Source organism: Morus notabilis, unplaced genomic scaffold, assembly GCF_000414095.1.
Source record: "Morus notabilis unplaced genomic scaffold, ASM41409v2 Scaffold100, whole genome shotgun sequence".
Lineage (NCBI taxonomy): Eukaryota > Viridiplantae > Streptophyta > Magnoliopsida > Rosales > Moraceae > Morus > Morus notabilis.
Genome location: NW_010361820.1, coordinates 154,570 through 177,335, shown reverse-complemented (window position 1 = coordinate 177,335; position 22,766 = coordinate 154,570). Strand labels below are relative to the sequence as shown.

Here is a 22,766-nt window from a genome sequence, read left to right as displayed (position 1 = left end):
TCTTCCATCATTTTCAATAATTCCATCTACATTGTACTCAAAAAAGCCACACGCACATATCCGGTTGCAAACAAACTCGGATTTGTTGTCAGATCTCAACTCACAAGTACTTTTTAAGGAGATATCAAAGGGACAATTGAACCAGATAGGGGAACAGGGCTTTGTATTAAGCGACTAGAATCCTGAGGACTCTACTAATGAGGAATATGATGCATTTTCATCCGTAGCTGCTGGCTTCATCTCCTTAGTCGTTTTCAATCCGCTGCTCGTCTTCCTATGAAGCTCTACTTCCAGACCAACCATATCATACAATTCTAACTTTTGTAGCCTTGAGGCTTCCACATCACCATCCCAGCACGTTTCTGAAATAATCTCAAGAGCCTTCTCAATCTTGTTTTCATCCACAAGATTCCCATTTTGCAGAAGCATGAGGTAGACTTGTTCAGCGGAAGCTTTTCTTATCTGGGTTGAAAGGAAAAATAATTGTTGAGATAAGAAATATGTTTTTCAGCCCCATCGGGCTGCTGCACCACCAGACACAAACTGGTGGGGCCCACATGGGTCACACGGATGGAACCCACCGGTTTCTGTTTGGTGGGGCGGCAGCCCGACAGTGGTGAACAAGAGTGCTGCAAGAATAAATATGTATAAAAAAAAGGCATAGCTTAGCGACTTTAGTGATATTATAAACCGGCGGGTTTTCAGAGTAATAGAATGGTGGAGGTGAAATACTTGGGCATACAAACCTTGGGATATCGATGACCTAAGAATCTTAGAAGATGAGAGAAAGCCCGAGTATTTATCTGGCTGTCCAAAGTGGAAGCGATATATCCAAGTATTGCAATGCCTGCGTATAACTTAGAGAAGTCCTTTGAAACCTTTAATTCAACTGCCAGAGAATCCAATACACCAGCACAAAATACTGTAGTATGATCCTGTAAAATGAAAGTGAGATCCAGATAAGTTTTCTTATCTTCAATCAATTACCTGCAATAAAGATGAAAGACTAGCACAACATTACATGTACAGGTACCCAAAAAAAATAAACTAACCTCCATATTCAGAAATATCTTGTTACTGAAGAGAATCTCAATGGTCTGCAATACAGAAGAAATCTCATCAAAATCCACACGTTTTCACAAGCAAATGCATCTTAGAAAGATTTTACGTGAATTATTTACCTTCAATGTAGGTACGACGACTCTGTCGCATCTTCTGTACTGCTGGAGGACCCAAAGCATGTCGGTTGATAGCACTCGTTCTCTGGACTTTCGTTCATCCTGGTTTTCAACGTCACCAGCTTGAAGATAGTCCAACAATGCTGAGAGTGATGCCTTCCTCAAAGACTCTTGCAGGCCACCAATAGAGATAACTAGGCCAGATAGCACTGATCTGCCATAACAACTGAACTGAAGCAATTGGACAAAACGTGGATATGAAAAGGTGGGTACCTGCAAGCAAGTAAAAAAAAAAAATGACCTTTCCATTTATTCAAGGAATGTCAGTTTCTTGTTAAAAATACTATAAATGAAATGACCTATGTATGCTCACCGCCCATTTTAAGTCTGTTTCTTTAGGAACAATTTGTTCAAGCTCTTTTCTGTAAGGTATATATGGGATATAAACCATCTTGCAATACAACATCCTCTGGAGAACCTTGGCAGCTGCTTCTCTTAGTTTGTCCATCTTCTCTACAGCTTGCTTGCATATTCCCCCAACTATACTTGTAGCAAGGTTTTCATCAAAAACTGAAGATAGCTGATTATTTTCAACTACACCGCTGTCGATCAGCTCAGGAACTCTTTTACAGAGGATATAAGTGCATCTCTCGAGGCCATCCATGGCAACCTCACGAACCCAAGAACCCACATCACCTCTGTTATCGACAGAATAGTCATCAAGTGATCCTAATAAACTCGCCATCACTTCATTCTTGATCAGCAGTATTAATTCAGTGCCATTCACGTCAATTCTATTATCTTTCTCTTGAGTTAATACTTCACATACAGAAACAAGTCCTTTAACAGCATTTACTCGAGCTTCAGCATCTCTATCATCAGGCTTCTCCTGCAAACAGAAAATATCCAGTTTGGACACTCAATCACCTTAAAAAGGAAAACTGTTTGTTATTTTGTTATCTAATTTTCTGCCGCACCTCAATTGCGCAACAGCTAGAGAGCTTCATGAGCACATCCTTCCACCTCCTCGCCAAAAGTTCATATGGCAAAACACCTATCGCCAAAGCCGATCCTCTTCTTACAGCCACATTTTGGTCAGTCAACAATTCCAAGTACTTGGACGTTATATCATTGGGACCTTTTATATCTGGAGCAACTAGGTATGCTGAAACAAAGTGTTTTAAAGCTTTAACAGCAGCATCCTATACATTGCATTTGAAAAAGAAAACATTAGTAAATTTGTTTTAAAATAAGTAAACAAAACATAAAAACTCAAATCAATTAACAGCACCTGAATCTGAGAATTAGGGTGTCTCAAATTCTCGTTTAGTGTGTCAAGCAAACCTCGCTTGATCTTTTCTGTTAATGACAAACAAGTAAAAGATATACATTCAATGAATCTTGAAACAGCTGAACGCATTATCTCTCCACCCTTTCCACGATATAGGCGTGCTTTCTCAATAGCAGGAACAACACCAGCAACACGTTTCTGTTTATCTGAAAAAAACAGGTCGAATAAAATTGTAATTCTTAACTTGGTTTGTGTATGACGTGGACCACAATCTCGAAGCAGACAAGAACATTCTCTATCGGCAGTTGTCAATTTAACAAGATAAACTAATATATTATCTTTTCTATTAATTGCAAGAATTCGTATTCTGGTGGAGTTCATTGTTTTAAAATATTTCTTTATTTTCTTCCTAATTCACATGACGATTGGACCTGAACAAAGTGAACACCTTTATTAGTTCACAACCAGTTTGAAGAAGCAAGAGAGCTGACATTTATCACAAAGAGAGAGAGAGAAGCGAGGGTGCTAACCAGAGGAAAGAGCATAACCACAATGATGCAGTGCTAAAACAAGTTCCCCGATGGCCAACGTCGCCCCATGGCGCATGCACAAGTCGGTTGAGAGAGTGCAAGGAATTAGTTTTTCCAAAACTGAGTCTGCACAATACGCAGGATCATACTTGACAAGAGCAGAAAGGGCCTCTGCAGCAAGCTCTCTCAAGCCTTTGTCCTGATGAGATCAAGTAACATGGTTAGATTTTCTGGAAAACTAGAAATATCAGATATTTCAGAAGAGGTATAAAACCATGTTGGTCATTTGACAAGATTAGCCACTATGCAAAAACTAAACTAAACGAAGAAATAAATGACATTGTAGTTGGTGCCTACCCAATGACAAATCTTGTTCTGTAGAAGCTTATCCACAAATGGATGAAGATAACCCTCAAATTGAGCAATAAAGACAGCAACATGAATGTAGGAGTTTACTCGAGAAGAAAGTGAAAAATAATCTGCAGTATTTACAATGTCAATGCCATGTGGGTAATTCCCCTGTCGTCCAACGTTCTCCTGGAAAGCAGCTGCTGCAGCCCTTCTACAGTTCACCTAGCATCATATTTCAAAAATTTCAGCAATGTGATACCTAAGTAGCCACTAAAAATCATTGTAATAATAAAAACTTTGGCACCTCGCGATCATAGCAGGCCACTGTTAAAAGATGTGGAGCGAGCTGGTCCAGTATGTTCCTCATATCTGAATGATAATATGCCCGGCCAAAAGCCCAACAAACATATGCTGCAGCATCACGTACATGGGAACCAACACTATGCGGACCCCTTCGTATGTCATAATGCAGTGCCTGTTTTAAAGATTTAGTCTTTCATCAGTGCTTATATACCTATCCATTACATTATAATGCTTAACCCTAATGAGACCGAAAGAAAAGAAGATAGGCATCTGATCATAATATAAAAGTAGACATTTCTGTATGAAAAATAAATTACTTACTGTGCTCAACTTAAAATTGAAACAATTTTTACATAGTTCAACATAAACTAAAAACAACATAGTATTCTAGATTTGTAAATTGGTACATAGCGAATTAATATTCCTTCATACAACCTTCACAACAACAGGTACAACTCTAGGGAGACTGACAGGTAAAAGCAATCCCCTGCGTGCCAATTCAGCCAACGCTAAGCAACCTCCGTGCCACGAACCATCACCCTGGAAATTAATGATCCAAGGAATGAAAACAACTTCATGATTATGAGCAATATTTAACTACACATCAACTTCAATCTTTTCTAATATAATAAAATGTAAAAAATAAAAATAAAACCTTCAATCTTTTCTAGCATGTGCATTATTAGCGATTTGGTGGAAAGAGTTTGTAGAAACATATAAGACAAAGTAGCCATATAAACATGTTATTGTACCTCGCCAGGTGAAAAAAGTTCCAAGACAGATGACAAGACCTCTTCTGAAAGGGCAGATGTAAGACGTGAAGTAATACGGCCTATACCTTTTGCAGCAGACCAACGCACAACTGTGTGCTGCATTACATTAGCAACAATTGCTCAGAGATTAAAAATGAATGTGCTTAAGTAAGCAAATTTTCAAAAAAGTTTCGATCTAGGAACTCATTAAGATCAAATAAATTGTCAATAATTAGTATTACTTTAAAAAAAAATGAGCATAGTGTCAATAAAACGATTTCACCAAGGGAGATATATACTTTCAAGATCTTTCCCAATAAACATACCGCATCTCTCAAACCAGCCAGTAACGTTTCAATGATCTCTTCCACAATTTCAGGAACATCCATGTCTTCGTCTTCCATGGAGCTTGATGTTATGTCAGGGTTGCAACCATCATTATTCACGCAAGAATTGCACTTGTCAATTTCCTTGGATGCATGTAAAGAAACATTTTCTCCCAGCGAGCTGGTTTTGCTCTAGATTAAAGCACATGAAAAACGCTTAAATGATGTCACCAAAGTTCTTCATGGAACATACCAATCTAACAAATGCCAAATGTTGCCAAGGAAAATCATTGCAGATAAACATTGAGAAAAGAAAAGGCTCGCAACTAAGCTACAAAACCATTATCTGACCACATAACGCCATGAAGGCAAACGATGAGGGAGGCAAGTGAACCCGATCCGCTGAGTTAACTTCATCAGATATTTGCGAAGCAAAGGACTCAGAGCTGCATTACTTGACTTGGTCAACAATGAGGTGTCGTCCCAAACTTTAGGAACCACATCAACCAAGAGTTTCCGTCCGCCACCCTGTCTATTATAGATAATACATAAGAGATATGAATTCTGAGAAATCAAGGGCATTTTACCAAATGGCAACTATTTTTTACATAATAAAAAAGAGCCTTTTTGGGGACCAAGTTCGTTACATCCTTAAGTATTTCTCCACAAAAACTCTAAAAGAGAGATGTACATACGCTGACATACAAGAATATTCACGATCCTTTAACAGAGGAAAAAAGAAATCCCTTACTAAATCTGTACTTCTGCCCCACCAAAAAACTCGTACCTTGAAAATTGCCACAAGTGCGTCAACAGCCCCGAGAAACTGGAAGTGATTCGTGGCATCTTCTGTTACAGAAGATAGAATTTCATGTGTCCAATCAACAAAGCTGAAGAAGAAATCATAACAGACAATGGGTAAGCATAATCAGTCTGAAAAACAACATGACATTATACTATTGATACAATGAAACATTAGAGAGACTTTAATTCTTTCCAATAACATACATGGACGTTTGAAATGTGTTAGCCCATAAGCAAGATACAATAATTGCTTAGATTCAAAGGGAAAATCAGTATTATCAGCTAGCACTTAACATGACAATGAATCTAAGCAGTTTTCAATAATCTTAAGACAAATATGCATAATAATAGAAACCTTGAAAAGGCCTTTGGCATATCTGGACGTGTCAGAAGCTTTGAAAGAAGCAAAGCAGCTATAGGTCGCATAGGGCCCGCACTTGACAGATAATCCTTTGAAAACCCGATTATCTTCAAAACCAAAGGAGCCGGTTCGTGTTCACCAAGACCAGTGTTGCTTGCAATGCTAGTATCAACTGTGGAGATATCAAATGGAACCAATACAAGTATAGAAAGCCACAAAAGGATCACACATTTAGCCTCCATCTCTCCCGTACTTTCCTGCCTCAGAGACGTCTCAGAATTTGTGGAATGACACTTCTCCAAGAGGGAGACCGCGAGCTCCAAGTCCGGAACTTGATGGGGAAAAAACCTGATCACGGCTTTGTACCCACAAACCATGACCAGAGAGTAAATGATGATGCATATTGGCTTGATTACTTCAAGAATTTCATCAGAAGCTACGCCTAGTTCGATCGTTTTGGAACGGACAATGAACATCAGTGGAGAAACTATGCTCTCCAAGTAAGGCTCTAGAAGTTGACCCTGTTCTTGATACTTGTCCATCTACACATAAACAATAAATGTTGTAACGATATTGCAAACCCTTAAGAAAAAGGGTTAAAATTAGCGGTACTTCTTGAATTTTTGGGTCATTACCGGTTTGCACCCTGACCTGCATTTTGAATTAATCTCACTTAGCCTATTTGTTAGAATTTTTATTAAAATCAGACAAGGGGTTAAGTGTGGTTGAGGGGATGTTTATTTTCTGTATTCGTCCATGATTCTAAATCATGATTCATAGTTTTCTACAGTATTTTTCTCTCACAAAAAATACACTTAAAATGAGAATGATTTTTAATCATATTTCTAAATCCATGAACTAAACGTCCATGTCCTCGAAGTTCAGGATACCAATGAGAATAATTAAAAAAAAAAAAACAAATCTTCACTGTTTAAGCCGTTTCATAGCTCCTATTATCATGATAAAGCATTTTCTAGATCTTCTTCTTTTTTTATTTCTCGAAATGGATCTAATCACAAATTTCTCAACTTTATCCCGACTAAGCAACAGCTAAAAAGAAACCACAGAAATTAAGGCGTAAGAATCGAAATCAAGCAAATTCAATAAAAATTTAATCCAATTGAGCGTAAAGTAACTAAATACAAATCTTAGCACTTGGAACAAGATAAGAACAGTCGATCGAGAGAGAAAGAGAAAGAGAAAGAGAAAGAGAAAGAGTACAATGGATCGGATCTTATGGGGAATGGAGGGATCGGAGACGCGACCGTGAGAAACGATGTCGTTTAAAAGGGACTTGACGAGCACCCACTCTTGAAGGAAGTACTTCTCGAGAACCTTCTCCTTGGAACCGTGTTCGTCGTCCTCCTCGTCCCATTCCTCCTGTTGCCTTGGGGTCTCTTCCGCGCCCGCCGCCATTTTTCCGAGCAAGTAAGTTCCTCAGAAGAGAGAGAAAGAAAGAAGCTTGTAGAGAGAGAGCTCTTCCAATTCCCGCCTCCGTTACAGACAACTTTGTGAAATGTGAATTTGGCAGTGTGTTTTGTCAGTGGAGCTTTTCCTTTTTTTTTCCCCCCTTACGAAATGACCATTCCTCATGTCAGACGACATGCCGTTTTGATTTCAGCACGATGTGGGCCCTTTAGGAGAGGTAAGAAAAAGCGGAAAACAATCTATTTCCGTTGCCGGGAATTGAACCCGGGTCTTTCGGGTGAGAGCCGAATATCCTAACCGACTAGACTACAACGGATTGTTGAGAAAGAACGGGATCAAAATTGTCAAAACAAAAAACTAAAAGAGAGGAAACTTTTATTCAAGTTCTAACTTCAACTCAAGTTATAACTCAAATTTAACTCAAAAATTACATTCAAGTTACACTCCAAAAGAATAACCCCTGAATTGTTAAAAGTTTGCGAGTATCATTAGTGAAAAAGAACAATTATTTAACTCTACTTTCAAGCTATAAGCCAAACTCAGCACGACTATATGACTTTGTTTAGTTTGTACAAGTCATATAAATTATTTCTATAAAACAAATTGGATAAATAAATATATTATTTAACTCTCACGAATTCAGCATCGTCACGGGCAATAAAATTGAAATTGGCTTGGGCAAAGTTTAAGTTAGATGACCATTGATAATAGTGAAGATGTTGAGATTTTCTAGAAATATTCAAGTATCCCACAAGAACAAATGAAGACATTATCAAAGAATCAATATACATGCTACGTGATTCGGATCAAGTGTTCTTACATCCGCGTGTTTGTGTGAATTTTCAAATATCAATTCTTGGTGGTCGGATCTCTTTCTTTGTCGTCTTTCTCTCACTCCTCAACTAGTGGGCCTTGGGAATTATCCTATAAAAGATACTCTAACGCTCAAGTTAGACAAGTATTTTAGAATGGACTAGAACGAAAGAATTAAGATAAAAAAAGGATTCAATAGAGCAGTGTCTCTTCCAATTTTCTAGGGATCGGACACTTCATTATTCTCATCATTTTCTATTTATACGATGCTTGTCATGATCAGATGAATATTCTTGATCCATCTTAATCATGACATGTCGTCATCCATTTTCGTTTAGGGTTTCTCCAAGGATATCCCATCTTTAGAATATCCTCGGAGGTTTCCCACCTTGGGAAAGATCGCTTTCCATTATGTTATTCACTTTTACGTGTGTCGCGCCCGATTAGATGCATTTATTGGGGGATAGTAGAGTTAGATGTATTTATCGAGGGATAGTGAAGCGTGTGTTACTGTATGAAGATTTTCCTTCTGAAACAAGTCATCTCCATTATCTTTTTTATCTCGGTCTATCTCAATCTCATAGTGTTGGAGTTCTTTATCGACCTCGGTCTCAATCTTGATCTCGATCTATTTACCTTGATCGAGGTCGCGTTCTCTCTCGATCAAAATAGGTTTCGGTCTGAGGTTCAGTCAATATGTTTGATTTGGGTCTCGGTTTCTCACCTTCTGATTGTTCCGTGACATGTATCGTGATCTCAGGGGTCCTCGGGAAAATCCCCCAACACCGTGGGCAAGCAAGAGTAAAATCTCCACGAGTCAAGAAGCTTCAGATGTTTCAAGTTCTCGAACCCTTCCTTTTAACAAAGAAGCCGAGTCTCTCTCACAATCTCTTTAGCAACTCACTCTTCAAGGTTTCTCACTTTCAAGAAGACAACAAGATTAGTTCTAAATCTGATTGTAATTAATCACTAACTATTCTCTCAAGCCCTCAATTCCATATTCATACATATATGATATTATTGGCTTTACAAGAAAATAATTGACTGCCAGAATAAGTAACTTCAATCTCTTGAGATCTACGTGTACCAAGGGGATTGGCTGTCAAAGAGATTTAATTAACTTGACAGATTAGCATCTCCTAACTGGCATATATTGATTGCTTTGAGGTGATTTTCCCGAATTAATTGTGAAATATCAACAATCTACGCATGTGTTGGAGTGGATTTCTCAACATCAACTAGAATCGTTTGAATCCATGTCAAAAGTTAGTTATGGAATATTCGAAATTTTCCATATCAGAAATGATAAAGAAAATTATGTGATATTTCTTCTAGAACATCAACACATGCCATGTTTTGAATGGGGGTTGCTCGAGGTCAGACTTCAAGTCGTCAACTTACACTAGGTTAGGTCTCGAAATTATAAGGACTTGTTCTTTTAGAGTAAAACTCAAAAAAAATTTAAATTCAAATTACAACTTTATTTAAATTTATGTTTGTAAAATTTAAGTTTAAACGTTTTAACTCGAGTTTTAACTTGAATTTGATGCTAAAATCTGAGTTCAAGTTACTCAAACTCAAGTTAATGAACAATATTTTTTTCTATTCTTAAAAATGTCATAAGTTTTTCGTTTTAATTCCGATTGAGATGATTTTTTTCTATGCGTTCACAACGAAAAGATGAATAAAACCTCACTCCTATACCCTATTAAATTTTTTCATCACTATTGAGTTTTTATTAAAATATTATCTAAATACAAATTCAAGTTTTGACCCACTCAAATACAAACTCAAATAGATTCTCAATTCAAATCATAACAAATGTGCACATCCAAACACAAATTCAAGTTACAACTTTAACTCAAATTATAACTTAAATTTAACTCAAAATCAACACTCAAGTTACCATAACTCAAAAATGCAACCCAACAAACCTTAACTTACACGAGGTCGGGCCTCAAATTTGCTTAAGGTTGGGTCATAAATTGATGATTAACTCGAAGTCTGGCCTCAAATCTTTCGATCTCAATCTTCTCATTTGTTTGAGGTCAACCACCAAGATATATTCCAGTAATATAATCTCGATCGATGGTATTCCTTAAACTCAATCTCGATTTTGCTAGAGTCTTCCGGTAGTTTTGTTGTTCGACCATTAGGGACTCAGCAAGTACTAAAAGGACAACTGTCGTGCTCTCAATCTCAAGGGAAAATCCCCAAGAGTACGTGTTCAAATTAAGGTAGAAAGAAGGTTACAATTAAAGATGTATTAATTGGAGATTCAAATCTTCCGTCCAATTTTAGTATTTTAATTGGTGTCTAATTAATCACATCATATCATGTGTTAAAAATTTTAATTGTTTAATAATTAATTATTTTGTACTTATTATGAGATGATGTGGTATGATATGATTAATTAGACACTAATTATGGCACCAAAATTAAAAAGAATATCTGGATCCATATTGGACCTTTACTTCCTTACTACAAAAGTTGAAATAGAAACACGCTGAGACATTTTAAGCTTTGTCACTTTTCTGGTGAAAAACTTGTCCCTCTGAATGTTACAGATCAAATTAAACTAACTGAAGATCTTATATATTCCCGTCTGCTCCCACTAATTTTGCTTTATTAGTGCCTCTTGACTAGGCTGCAACCATGTGACCTCATATAGCAAAATATATAGTAAACTACGCGTCTACCATGCACAAATATCCAATGGTTAGACTCAAACATGCATCAAAATTCAAACCTCATTGAAAATTTCTTCATCCTTATCTCGTATACGACGTAGGATATATACTCGTAGTTGCAAACATAGTCTAGCGCATACATGACTCTATTATATATAATCCGACCCTGAATTTAAATAAATAAAAAAAATAAAAAAATAAAAAAGACAACGTTAATTGACATATACTGTGTACAGAGATGACAAATAAAAATTTGTGTTCACATGTATACAACTCTACGGCACATATCTTTACAAAGAAACAACAAACACTTATCCGAGAACATTTAATCAACACCTTTCTACGGCTTCGTGGCGGCAGCAGTGGCGCCTCGGTACCGGGCGGCGTAGCGGTGAAACAAGGCCAAGGCGTTGCTAGTGAGCTCAGCCACGTTCTGGACCTTCCCCTTAACCGTGGCCTTCAACTTGCTCATTCTACGCCCAGGAAACGCGTCCACGCAATTGCTGGCGTCGGTCAAAGCAGAGCTGACCCACGCCTCCACATTGCTTATGTGCCAATAGATCGTGTCATGATCACCCTTGGTCTCGTGTCCCAATCGGCGCAATTCTTTGATGGACATGCTCAGTTGTTCAACGCTTAAATTTATCTGATCCAAGCAGTCTTTGACGGCTAAGTACTCCTCCGCCTTCATGGCCTTGAGCTCTTTAGCTACTTTGACGAGAAAAGCCCGTGTGTAGCGGGCCCGGTAGAGGCTTATTGACAAGGCGTATTCGGCCAGATCTTTTGAGCTATGTATGGTCGCGTTGGCCCGGTCGACGTAGCCAGAGAGACACCTTAGGCAGAGGTCCGGGTACCGGGTGTCCCTGCACGCGGCCTCGATGTAGGCCCGGGCCCGGGAGCGCCCGTGGAAGGTATGGTTGGCTTTGGTTGCAGAAGTAGTGTAGAAGATGGATAGGAAGATTAGGAGCAAGGGAAGTCTAAGGTCAGCCATGAAATGTTGTTGTTTGTTATAAAGCTTTGGAGGATTAGAGAATGTAAAAATTGATGACTTTTGAGGTGTCAAGGAGATATAAATAGAGAAGCTTTCACATGCTTACCTAAACGTGCGCTCTACGTGCATCAAGCTCAAATAATCATATTTTGGACTAAATAGAATGAAGAGGATTTTTAATTGTTTTTTAAAAGTTGGACCAAATCACGTTAATCTACACCAAGTTTTTCATTCCATTACTTTGCTTTGTTTTGAGGCATGTTGGAATCCTAGTTATTAAGGAAATGCTTCGCTGTACTTGGTCTTTGATTATGCTTAGATGCTCACCAACATTTTTAGGTCTTGACGGAAAAGGGCACGTGTATTACAATAATACTTTTAAATCAAATAATGAACTTGCAAGTCTTTTTATTGCATAAAAAGAGATGATATATTAAATTGGTAGTGAAATGACTTAGTTCTGACAAAAATGATTTGCTCGTGGGATCATATCAACTCTTTTTTTTTTTTTTTTTGGTTATTATCAACTTGGAAGCAAATAGTGACGACAATCAAGGGTTACTATTATCTTAATAATTGCCTGAAATAAACATTGCTTAGCTTGCATAATCCTTAGAGCTATGGTTTTGAGATTCTAGGACCAAGTGTTAAAAAAGTTTCAAGGATGCATATCACACATTTGCATTGCAAGTGGTACATAGCCAGGATCATGTTTAAGATTGAGTGTCGTTTCAGCCGGAAAAAAAAAATAAAAAACAAAAAACAAAAAATAAAAAACTAGACTCCCCCCTTAAACAAAATCCTTTTTTTTTTTTTTTTTTTGTTATTTATTTTAAAGGGGTTTGTAGAACTCACTCTTCTTGGGTTAAAAGGTTTACTCTGATTGAAACTTGAGTAAAGACCTACTTTATATGAAGCTTTCAAACTTGAAAGTATACATCACAACAACATGCATAAACTCTTTTTCTGGCGCAAAGGCACATAATAGATAGAAAACTAGATAAGAGAGACTTAAGGAGATTAATCAATCGTTCAAAACCCCACAAACAGGAATAATCAACAAGAACAGCTGCATCATGTTACATAAAAAAGAACAATACACTAATAGAGACACACCAAGTACTGATTTGGGTTTTCTTTACACAGGCTGGGAAGTTATTCAGCAACCTTCATTCCCGAGAGATATACTCTACTCTGAATCACACTGCCCCCAATCCAAAATCCAGGCATGACCATGAGTCCGACCTTCGGTTTTTGTTCAGTTTCGTCTGTTATCAAATTCTTCACAACACTTTCCATGTAAACCTCTGAAAACTCGCTCCCTCCCTTAACCTGGAAGACCTTGACACTGGGATCAAAAGAATAAGCCAGCCTGTGCAAAAGCCAGACTGCCTTGGCCAGTTTCAGAAACGCCTGGTAAAAGGGAGTCCGTGGATGCCCGCCACCCATCACATAGTTCCTTTGATCCAAATTTCCAAAAAAAGAAGCCTCCATTTTCTGGTGCACCACAACCAGGTATTTGCTCCGGCAAAACTTCCCAAAAATCGAATCTGGGTTTTGACCAAGCATGTCGAGTGGATCCATCTCCCTCAATGCAAGAAATTGATTGAAGAAGCTCTCCTTCGTGACCACGAGGTCATCTGCTTTTATGCCAAAGCTTTCCTGCTGAAACCCACTGAACATTTGCTGGCAGATATTGGATTCAAAGGCATATTTCTTGTGAGCTCTTTTTGCATAAACAACATTAGGTTCAATTGAGTTAGCTGCGGCATCAAGGTCCCACCCAGCGGCTTTCATCATGTTGATCAATGGTTTAGAAAAATCATGAATAGCTTTGAAGGTAGCTTCTACAGAGGAGGTGAAAAGCTCAGGAGTTAGATCCAAGTGGAAAAATCCATTTTCATTAGCGGAACCTTCTGACTCTTTTGTCAACAACCCCCTAAACTTTAGATTCTTCTCCAGCTTTGCTCGCTTTTGATTCGCCTCCTCAATTTGCCGTTGCAACTGAAGGATCTCGGAATCCTTATTCTGAATTTCAGACTGGAACTTCTTGACCATAACCTCATAAGTCTTCAGCAGACTCTGTTGTTCCTGGATCTCAGCAGCCAAGCGAGAATCCTGTGGCGAAACACACACCGGTTTGGGATTGTTCTCTCTGTAAAAGTGCTTTAGTTCAGAAAGGTTCTTCAGCTCAGAAATAACGAGTTTATCGGCTGCTTGGATTTTGTCAGGGTCATAGGGAGTATGAGCTGCTTGAAGCTCAATGTAAGCTGACTTAAGGGAGGAAATGTTTGTAAAAATCTTTGATATCAGCGCTTCCACGGCTTCTGGATTCTGATTCATGGCCTCTTCCATGGGTTGTGGGTGAACCTTCTGGCTGTTGCTTTCACGGAGTTGCGTATCCTTTGCTCCAGTGGGTAGCATAGCTGCTACCAACTTTCAGGTGGTTAAACTGTCCTCTTCTAGAAAAAAAAACCAATAATACAGAACCTGGAAACTCCTAAGGAAGTTTTAGTGCATTCTCTATAGACCAACAAGAAGGTTAAAACATATAGAAACACAATAGAGGTTTTTAGTAAAGCTCAAGAAAATTATGTTTAGAAAATGTTAAGCTCGTCTCAAACAAAAATGGAATAACTTGCAATTAGACGAAAAGGGGCAAAATATGCATATGAAGTTTTAAAAAGCTGTGGGGCTCTGCACTAGGCCTACGGACTTGTATCTCTTTGCAGAGTCAAATAGAATTGCTCTTTGTGGTTACGTAACACTGAAATAAATCTTTGACTCCTTTTTCATAAAGTGGCTCATCATAAAGAAACATTAGATTATGACAAACAAAGGAGAAAAACAAAAACCATAACGGCAATAATAGTAGATACTGGACATTCTAATGACAAAGTCAACTTATTAAGTGAGGTGGCCCAATATCCTCATAAGTTGGTGTTTGTTATCATATTTAAATGACGTGGAACTTGAGTTTATTTACCCTTTAACATAACTATGGGAAGCTAAAAATTTTGTGAACACAAAAATAAGGATAACAAACACCCAAATCACAAAATTGACAAAATGAGAAATGGGTAACAACTGCCTTACCTATACGAACCGCATATTTGCAACAGAGTATATCCAGCTACCATAATTCCCCTTCTAAAAAGCAGAAACGAAGAAATTAAAGAAGTAATAACAGACAAAATTATTCATGTATATTATATAAACGTAATTGAACAATTTCAATATAATCCCATCGAAGTGCTGGCTTAACGTTAACAATTATCCATAAAAGTCTCAAAATACTTTTTTAGGAAAATAAAGAAATCTAGGCCACAGCTTTGATTCCCTAATCTTTGCAGAACTATTTGTTATCTTCAACATAAATCTCATAAAAAAAAATGAACCAGTATTCTCATGCCCTAGAACTCGAATCGGTGACTAAATGGGATCAATAGAAAATTAATCCCAAAATACAACTTCTGAAAGATATTCCATCAGTTTACAGATCTAACAAAAAAAAAAAAAATCAAAGAAAAACTCAATAGGGACGTATACAAGTACTGAGAATAACGGGATTTTAGGTTTTTCTTTTTCTAGCAAAATCAAAAATGAAAAAAAAAAAGAGAGATTTCATCACACTTAGAATTGAAATCAAGCAGTAATGCATATACAATAGGGAAAATTTCGGATTAAGATCACTGAAGAGAGAAAAAAATACCTCAAAATTTCGAGATCTCTACGACATTTCTCCTTCCTCCACAATGTTCCGCTGCTGAATTTGAGCTTCCATTCCACTCAAGTGGAAAGCTCAATGGTAAAGCCAAGGAAAGGAAGCTTCGATTTTTCTTTCGGAAGAGAGAGAAAGTGTGTGTGTGTGTGTGTGTGTGTGTGTGTTCGGCCAGAGGAAGTAGGAAGGGTAAAGAACAAGAAAAGTAAAATAGGTGGAAGAAGCAGAGAGCGAGATGAAAAGGCCAAAAGACAATTTTTCCGAGAGAAAATTGTTTGAATGGATTGTTGGAAGTCTTTTAACTTCATTAATGCTTTTTGACTAATATTGTGATTAAAAAGTATTAATTGAGGTTTTTGTCTCATTTTCTTTGTTTTCAAATATTTTCTTAATTTTTTTATTTTTAAAAATAAGTCGTTTTTTTGGAGATAATCCTATTAATAATGTTAGTTTATTATTGTTGAATTTGAAAAAAAAAATCATATCAGATTAAAAAAATATACATAATTAATAATTTATGATGCATATCTAACGATTAAAAATACAGAACTACTCATAATCAATTTTTTATGGTTCTACCAAAAAAAAGCTCCACTAAAAATATATTTCTTTTTGTTAAATAAAGTTTTTTTTTTCCTTTTTGAGGGGCTAAAAAAAATTTTAATGCACAAAAACTCTAATTAACTAACTTAAACTCTTTGATCAGCAAAATAAAAAATAAAAAATAACGTAAACTCTTTGATTAGCAAAAAAAAATATCATAAATATCTGAAGTTTTTAATAATTAATAAGAAATAAAAATTTGGGGTGTGGAAGATATTTTTTTCTCAATAATTTCTTATGGTTTTTTTTTTTTTTTTTTTGGTCTTGTTTTGTGTATTTAGTGTAACACGAGGACTTTTCAAGAGGTTACCATTTTAGTACTATTCTCGTCCAACTCCAAACATAGGCTCACGTGAGATCTAGCGCATCAATTCTGATTTTTTTTTTCTTTTTATTGAATATTTATCTTACCAATCGTCTCTTGCAACTTAATTTTTTTCCTAACATCTCTTAATCCTCTTTTAAATATATGTACAATAAGTAAATAACGAAAAGTAACTAGTGAACATATGCACTTGACATTTTATTTTTACAACTAAACAATTTCTTTTATTAATCATACTCTCCCAAATCTTTTTAAGAGTTTAGAAAGGAAAAAAAAAAAAAAAGACGGTATATCATTTGTTCTGTTTTTTCTCTTTACTCTTGCATTATCATGTTATTCATTGTTTTTGTACTTTAAAAAAAAATCTTAATCGTGTTAGGATTTCTTTTATTTATGTATTTTTATTAATAAGATAAAACTTAAGGGATAGTAGGTTGGAAAGGAATAATTGAATCATACAAAAAGATATTTAGTGGGAAAGATATAAATCAAAGTCATAATAAATTAATTTAAGTTTCATATCATATATAATGATCGGCATTGCTTATTTTATTTTAAAGGTTTATGAAAAAAAAAAAAAAAGATATAAATATAAAACTAACTAATCGAGTCTCATATTACATACAAAATATTTATTTCCTTGTCTTCTATTTAAAAAACCTACTCATAATTTTTCCATTAGATTCGTAAGTTATATAGCCCCAAGTAAGAAATAAGGTATTTTCTCGAAGCTTTTCGAAGGGTTTCCAAAGAATCAAATTGAACAAGAAACGAATAATCTCCAAAATTTAAGAAATTACTCTGGATTTTCTTTTTTCCTTTTTTCAAACAACTTTTTCTTTGCTTTATTTTTCCCAAAAAATTTGGATATTATTCTATTTTATTAGTTATTAATTATTTGATCAATTAATATATAAAATAAATTGTTTGATCAATAACTTTACAGTTCCGTAATTTTGTAATTTTAAAGATTAAAATTCGTTCGTTAAAGTTCTAGAGCATAAAAGCTTATAATATTTAAAAAACATAAAACTTTATGAGAGAAAAAGAAATACAGCTTCCCCATTCAATATTTATATGTAGCTAAAATATTAGACACAATATAAATATTATACAAAATATGTCTATTCTTTTTTTTTGTGAAATGTAATATTGAAATTTGTATTGGTTCAAAAAAAAAATATTAATATTTGTATTAAGATAGTTTAAAATAATATATATACATATATTCTTGAACCATCACATATCCATAATTGGATGTTCCATATAAGCTTAAGAAATTAAACAAAAACAAAAAATTACGAGTTACAAAAGGTGGTGAAGAAAAGATCATTTCCCTCTACTCGTCTCGTAGAGACAGAATTTCTCAGAAAAAAAAAAAAAAGAGAAAAAAAACTCATTGATAATGCATATACATAATAAATATATAAAATAAAAATGTAAACAGGTTCTTCGTTTCTTTTTGAGGGAATGTTTTCGTCTTGTTTTTCGCTGAAGCGAAGGGGAAAAAAGAAAAGTAGAAGGGGTGATAGGTTTCATAATAAACATGCTTGCTTAATCAAAAAATATGAAGTCATAATTCGTTATAAGTAGTAAGATCATAATTAAGGACCCACTCTTTATGTTATAGTAAGCATATGGTATGGTAATTACTCTGTTTTTCTTCCAAGTAAAGTTATGGCTCCCTTAAGAGCAAGCAAAAGGTGGTCACTACATAACCTTGTCGCGAATTCACGCTTAAACTCACCTTGAGGTGTGGAGTTCAAATCAATAGAGTGTTAAAAGATTAAGATGAAAATTAAAGTAATGACGTGTTTACTTATCAAGATTCAGGAATGAGAGTGAGAAATAAAAGTCAATTTCATATTTACTTGCTCTTTTATATCCTTAAATGGGAGTGAGATTGGTGGCCCCACTCAATTTTAAGATTAAGAAATGAGATTGGTACTCTCATGTCTCTCTTAAGATTGTAACTCTCATTCCTAATATTAACATTAAATTACTATTATACTCATATTTTACTTATAAATATAAAATTTTAAAAATAATAATTACAACATATATATATTATTTTATTTGCCTAAATATTATAATATCAGCCTAATTATTATTAACTTTAATAAAATAAATATGTAGTTTATTTTTTAATAAATTAATCATTTATTTTAAATTTTTAACATAATTTGTTATTTTTATTTATTTTATTTAAATTTTTAACAATTTATTTTTATATTTTAAATAATTGTACAATTTATATTTATTATTTTAATGACTATTATTACACTAAATATTTATATATAATAAGTACAATAATTTATTTTTTAATTAAAAATATAAAATTGAGTTAAAGGGTATATTACTATTTTTACACTTTTTCATTCAGATTATGGGTGTAAGTAAACGCATGAATAGGATTTGGTATAACTATGATTCTGAATCTTGTCACCAAGTAAACAATTTATTCTGACTCTGATTCCTCACTCCAATCCTACTCACTCTGCATCCTGCCCACTGCAATTCATACTCATTCCGATTACGCATAGTTCATGTTTCAAATTTGTACAATAGGAGTTTCAAATATGAATATCTTTCTTAAATAATATATATCTAATGTGAAAAAAAAAAAAAAAAATATATATATATATATATGTGTGTGTGTGTGTTTACGACTAAATTTATAAGTTTTATCTCCTGTTAAAATACGTGGCTTTCTTTGAAGTCAAGTTCGTTAATTTGAGCAAGAAGAAAAAAAATATATTTGACAAAAATCACATTTAAAGTAATATAAGAGTTTTTATTATAAAACATTAAGTAAGGACATATTTGAAAGGATTTTTTTTAAAGTAAATACAATTTTATTAAAAGGTCATCAAAGGGTTAGTATACATGAATGCATCAAAGTTACAGGAACTGGTGCCACTCACAAGACGACATTAAAAACGCACCCCTAATCCAATAATAGGGAAGACACCTCCCAAAAGTGACTCTATAACATTTGGTCACAAAAAATTGACTTAAAGTGAGCCAGATCCTATTCCTATAATGGACCTCACACATACCTCAGACCATCAACAGTGGGGAAACCAACCACTGGCTGAGGGAGAAAACATCACAGACTGAGAGAGGTAGGGAAACTACTCTCTAGCTAGAGGAACACACCGAGGGATAGGAAAATCATCGCCATTATTACAGCAAAATAAAGAACAAAATATAAAAAACTATACACAAATCCACAACCTACACTAGAGAGATCTGGTTGGAGATAGTGTGAACACCACGAGCAAGCAACTTTCCCAAGTCTGTCTATGAGTTTTCAGAGTCCACCACCGATGAACACCTTCCGAAGATCGTGTAAAATCACCAAGAAACTTATACTTTCATGGGATAGATCTGACGAAACGCCACCTCTTCTAGTTACACGGAGTCCATCACCTTATAGATCGTCTCGCTGCGAGGTCAGATATGAGATTTTTATAGCCAGAGGTCTAGCGACACGCCGGACCTTTGGCCAAAGAGAAAAGGCCAGAGAGAAACTTAGAGAGAATGAGGAGAAAAAGTTTTAGAGAGAAAGAGCGCCTTAGTTTTTTTGTGCAATTTTGAAATGATTTATTTCAATTAAAAGAAAGTGAGAAAAGTATAATATTTTAAAGAATAGGCAAAATAAAAGAAGAAATAATTGAAAAAGGAAAACTAAAAATAAATGAAAAAAATAAAGTACCATATGAGTTCTTTACAAAGAAAAAAGAAAAAATATAAGTAGAGACATATTTAAACGAATCTATTTTAAAGAATGATATGGTAAAGATTTAAAAGAAAAAAAGAGAGAGATGAAGGAGAAGGTGCAGCCACCTGACAGCATGAAAAAAAAAAAGAGAGAGTTTTGGCTCTTTTTAATGTGTTAGATGTTAAATTAGATTAGATTAAAATGAGTTTAGAGACTAAAAGGTAACTTTTTCAAAATAAATAATGAAATAAAGACATTAAAATATATATTATTAGTCATTGAACAGATAATGTAACATCCGCACTCGTAAATGTAACATTGAAGAAATTAACGTCTAAAACCAAGGTACAGTATGAGTAACATCTATAATTATAGTTAATAGTATTAATACGACTTTTTAATTAACACAATTTGATCGCAAACAAAAATAATTAGTAAAACTATTTGGTTAGGACATTTTCGTTACAATAGTCTTCTAATACTAAGGTTTTGTTTAGTATGATGGAAGGAGAGTAGGAATGAAAGAAAAAGTTAAAGGAATAAGAATTACAAAAATATGAAGGATGAAGAGGATTATAGTCATTGAAAATGTTTTTCTAAATTTTCATTTATCAATAGTAAATTGATTCTTGATTTATAAATTAGAGAAAAAAATTATATTTTTTGTTTTAACTAAAGCCAAAAAAAAAAAAAAAGAACTACAGTCGAAATGAAATGTTATAGGCATATTACAATCATGTCTAATTGACAACACTAAGAGTTATATTTTTCTTATCTAGAAATATTGATTGCTATCTACACTTTATATTGAAGATATGTACACTAGTGAAGAAAATCAAGAAACTAGATTAAAAAAAGTATACTTACTATAATAAACAATTTAAGTCATTATTAGGGGAGAAGATCTTGCTAAGTGCTTACTATTATTACTTGAATTTAAAAAATATATATAATTTAGTTGGAATTTAGTTTACTTTAAACTGATACATGTTTAAATTTTTAGAAATAAAATGAAGTTTTAAAATTTTTGTGGGGGCTATTCATAAATTTTGTGCTTTTGTGGGGACTATTCATAATTTTTGAGCTTTTATATGGGGGCTATTTATAAATTTTATGCAAATCTATACATATACGTGCAAATAAAAAAAAATTGAGGGGCGGCACATCCTTCACTGCCTCCGTCTCTGACTATAGAAAATCTTTATGTTATTTTGTAAGAGATGAGGAGTTGAAATTACGAAAGATAGATACTTGTCTAATTAGTATATTGTGCCTTTTACTATTTGTCAATAATTTATTTTGAAGGATAAAAAAGTCTTTTAATTTAAATTTAAATAAATTAATTGAATGTTCTCATCAATAGAAGAATCTAAATTAATAGGCTTGAAAGGGACTCTCTCCCTCGTCTTTTCCATCCAATCAAATAATGGATTCAAAGATACATGTTGTAGAATTAATACTATATAGGGTGTGTGTATGGTTTTTCTTTTTTCTTTTTTTTTAAATGGCAAATAAATTTCTGATGAGGAAAATACAAACACTAATATTGATGACTTTTATGCACTCAAATTATAAGAAAATTACGACCCGATAAACAACTGGTTATACTAATAAACTTGAATGAAACATTCAAGAGGAATAAATGTATACCACGTTCGAAAGATGAACACACAAATGGGTCTACTAATAATCATACATATAAAAGAGTCTTTAACAAAACTTATACAATTAATGAAAAATTCGATCGTTTTAAATCATGAGATCTATAGCAACAAGGCTACATAAAAACCACTAAGAAACAAATCTAGCGTATCAAAACACAATCTAACACTAGAAAAACAAAACAAACACACCACCAAAAATGAGTAAACCAAACCGTTATTACAAACCACAACACACAGAAAAAATAAAATAAAATTAAAGCACAAGTAATAAAACCTATACGTATGAGACAATCGACAAAAAGAAATGGCAATAATAGTATAGGCTTTTTTGCATCGCTACCCCCTACACTTATCACTTTTGGCAAATCAGTCCCTAAATTAAAAATTTTAGCAGTTGACTCCCTAAATTTTAAAATATGTTACAGGTCTGTTAGAAAATAGTGTTAAATTTTCAATTATTGGGTAGATCAATTGTCACAATTTTTTAGTTCAGGGGCTGATTTCTAAAATATAATAAATTTAAGGGGTAACCATGCAAAAAAGCCAAGCCTAATAATTATTAAATGACTAATTGCAATTATGTTTGTCTATTGCTAATTAACCTCACTAACTAGTGTTAATTAGACTAAAGATTAATCTCACAAATAGTTCATAAATTTTATCCTAAATCTTACTTTACTCTGTGATGTTTAATACGTCTTAAAAAGTCATTTCAATCTATCAATTTGTTTCGATAAAATTCGCACGTGATGTTGAAAGAAAATAATATTTTATTAATAGAACATGGAATATGCACATGATTTTTTCACAAAAATGTAGAATAACACCACGCTAACTGAATATTAAATGTAAAATAAACTGTAATAATTTATTACCTATACTAGCTTTAAAAAAAAACTCACTTAAGAAAC

General features: G+C 34.3%; 3 protein-coding genes and 1 non-coding gene across 8 annotated transcripts; all 4 read right to left on the bottom strand.

Moving 5' to 3' along the window:
- Positions 1–159: 159 nt before the first annotated feature.
- On the bottom strand, positions 160–7,381 carry LOC21408281 (tubulin-folding cofactor D). 2 transcript variants are annotated; one of them, XM_010100633.2, is made up of 17 exons: positions 7,118–7,381; positions 5,891–6,438; positions 5,519–5,621; positions 5,083–5,259; positions 4,732–4,923; positions 4,406–4,522; positions 4,089–4,193; positions 3,655–3,825; positions 3,357–3,572; positions 3,000–3,198; positions 2,470–2,675; positions 2,156–2,380; positions 1,552–2,067; positions 1,182–1,451; positions 1,053–1,097; positions 747–935; positions 160–462 (listed from the first exon to the last, which is right to left on the bottom strand). In XM_010100633.2, the coding sequence occupies exons 1-17, from the start codon at positions 7,310–7,312 to the stop codon at positions 175–177; spliced, it is 3,762 nt and encodes a 1,253-aa protein (XP_010098935.1). In that variant the 5' UTR covers positions 7,313–7,381; the 3' UTR covers positions 160–174. The 2 variants fall into 2 exon arrangements, with proteins under 2 accessions (XP_010098935.1, XP_024023111.1); XM_024167343.1 differs by having other exon boundaries at positions 381–629.
- Positions 7,382–7,567: 186 nt separating this feature from the next.
- On the bottom strand, positions 7,568–7,640 carry TRNAE-CUC. Its single transcript has one exon. It is a non-coding gene; the product is annotated as a tRNA-Glu (tRNA).
- Positions 7,641–11,112: 3,472 nt separating this feature from the next.
- On the bottom strand, positions 11,113–11,836 carry LOC21408280 (pectinesterase inhibitor 9). The gene has a single exon (XM_010100632.2). It carries the CDS (start codon positions 11,816–11,818, stop codon positions 11,168–11,170), a length of 651 nt encoding a protein of 216 aa, XP_010098934.1. The 5' UTR covers positions 11,819–11,836; the 3' UTR covers positions 11,113–11,167.
- A 969-nt stretch (positions 11,837–12,805) lies between these two features.
- On the bottom strand, positions 12,806–15,787 carry LOC21408279 (protein GRAVITROPIC IN THE LIGHT 1). 4 transcript variants are annotated; one of them, XM_024167300.1, is made up of 3 exons: positions 15,531–15,787; positions 14,915–14,968; positions 12,806–14,318 (listed from the first exon to the last, which is right to left on the bottom strand). In XM_024167300.1, exon 3 carries the CDS (start codon positions 14,240–14,242, stop codon positions 12,974–12,976), a length of 1,269 nt encoding a protein of 422 aa, XP_024023068.1. In that variant the 5' UTR covers positions 14,243–14,318; positions 14,915–14,968; positions 15,531–15,787; the 3' UTR covers positions 12,806–12,973. The 4 variants fall into 4 exon arrangements, with proteins under 4 accessions (XP_024023068.1, XP_024023067.1, XP_024023069.1 ...); XM_024167299.1 differs by having other exon boundaries at positions 12,806–14,308; XM_024167301.1 differs by having other exon boundaries at positions 12,806–14,280.
- Between the last annotated feature and the right edge of the window lie 6,979 nt (positions 15,788–22,766).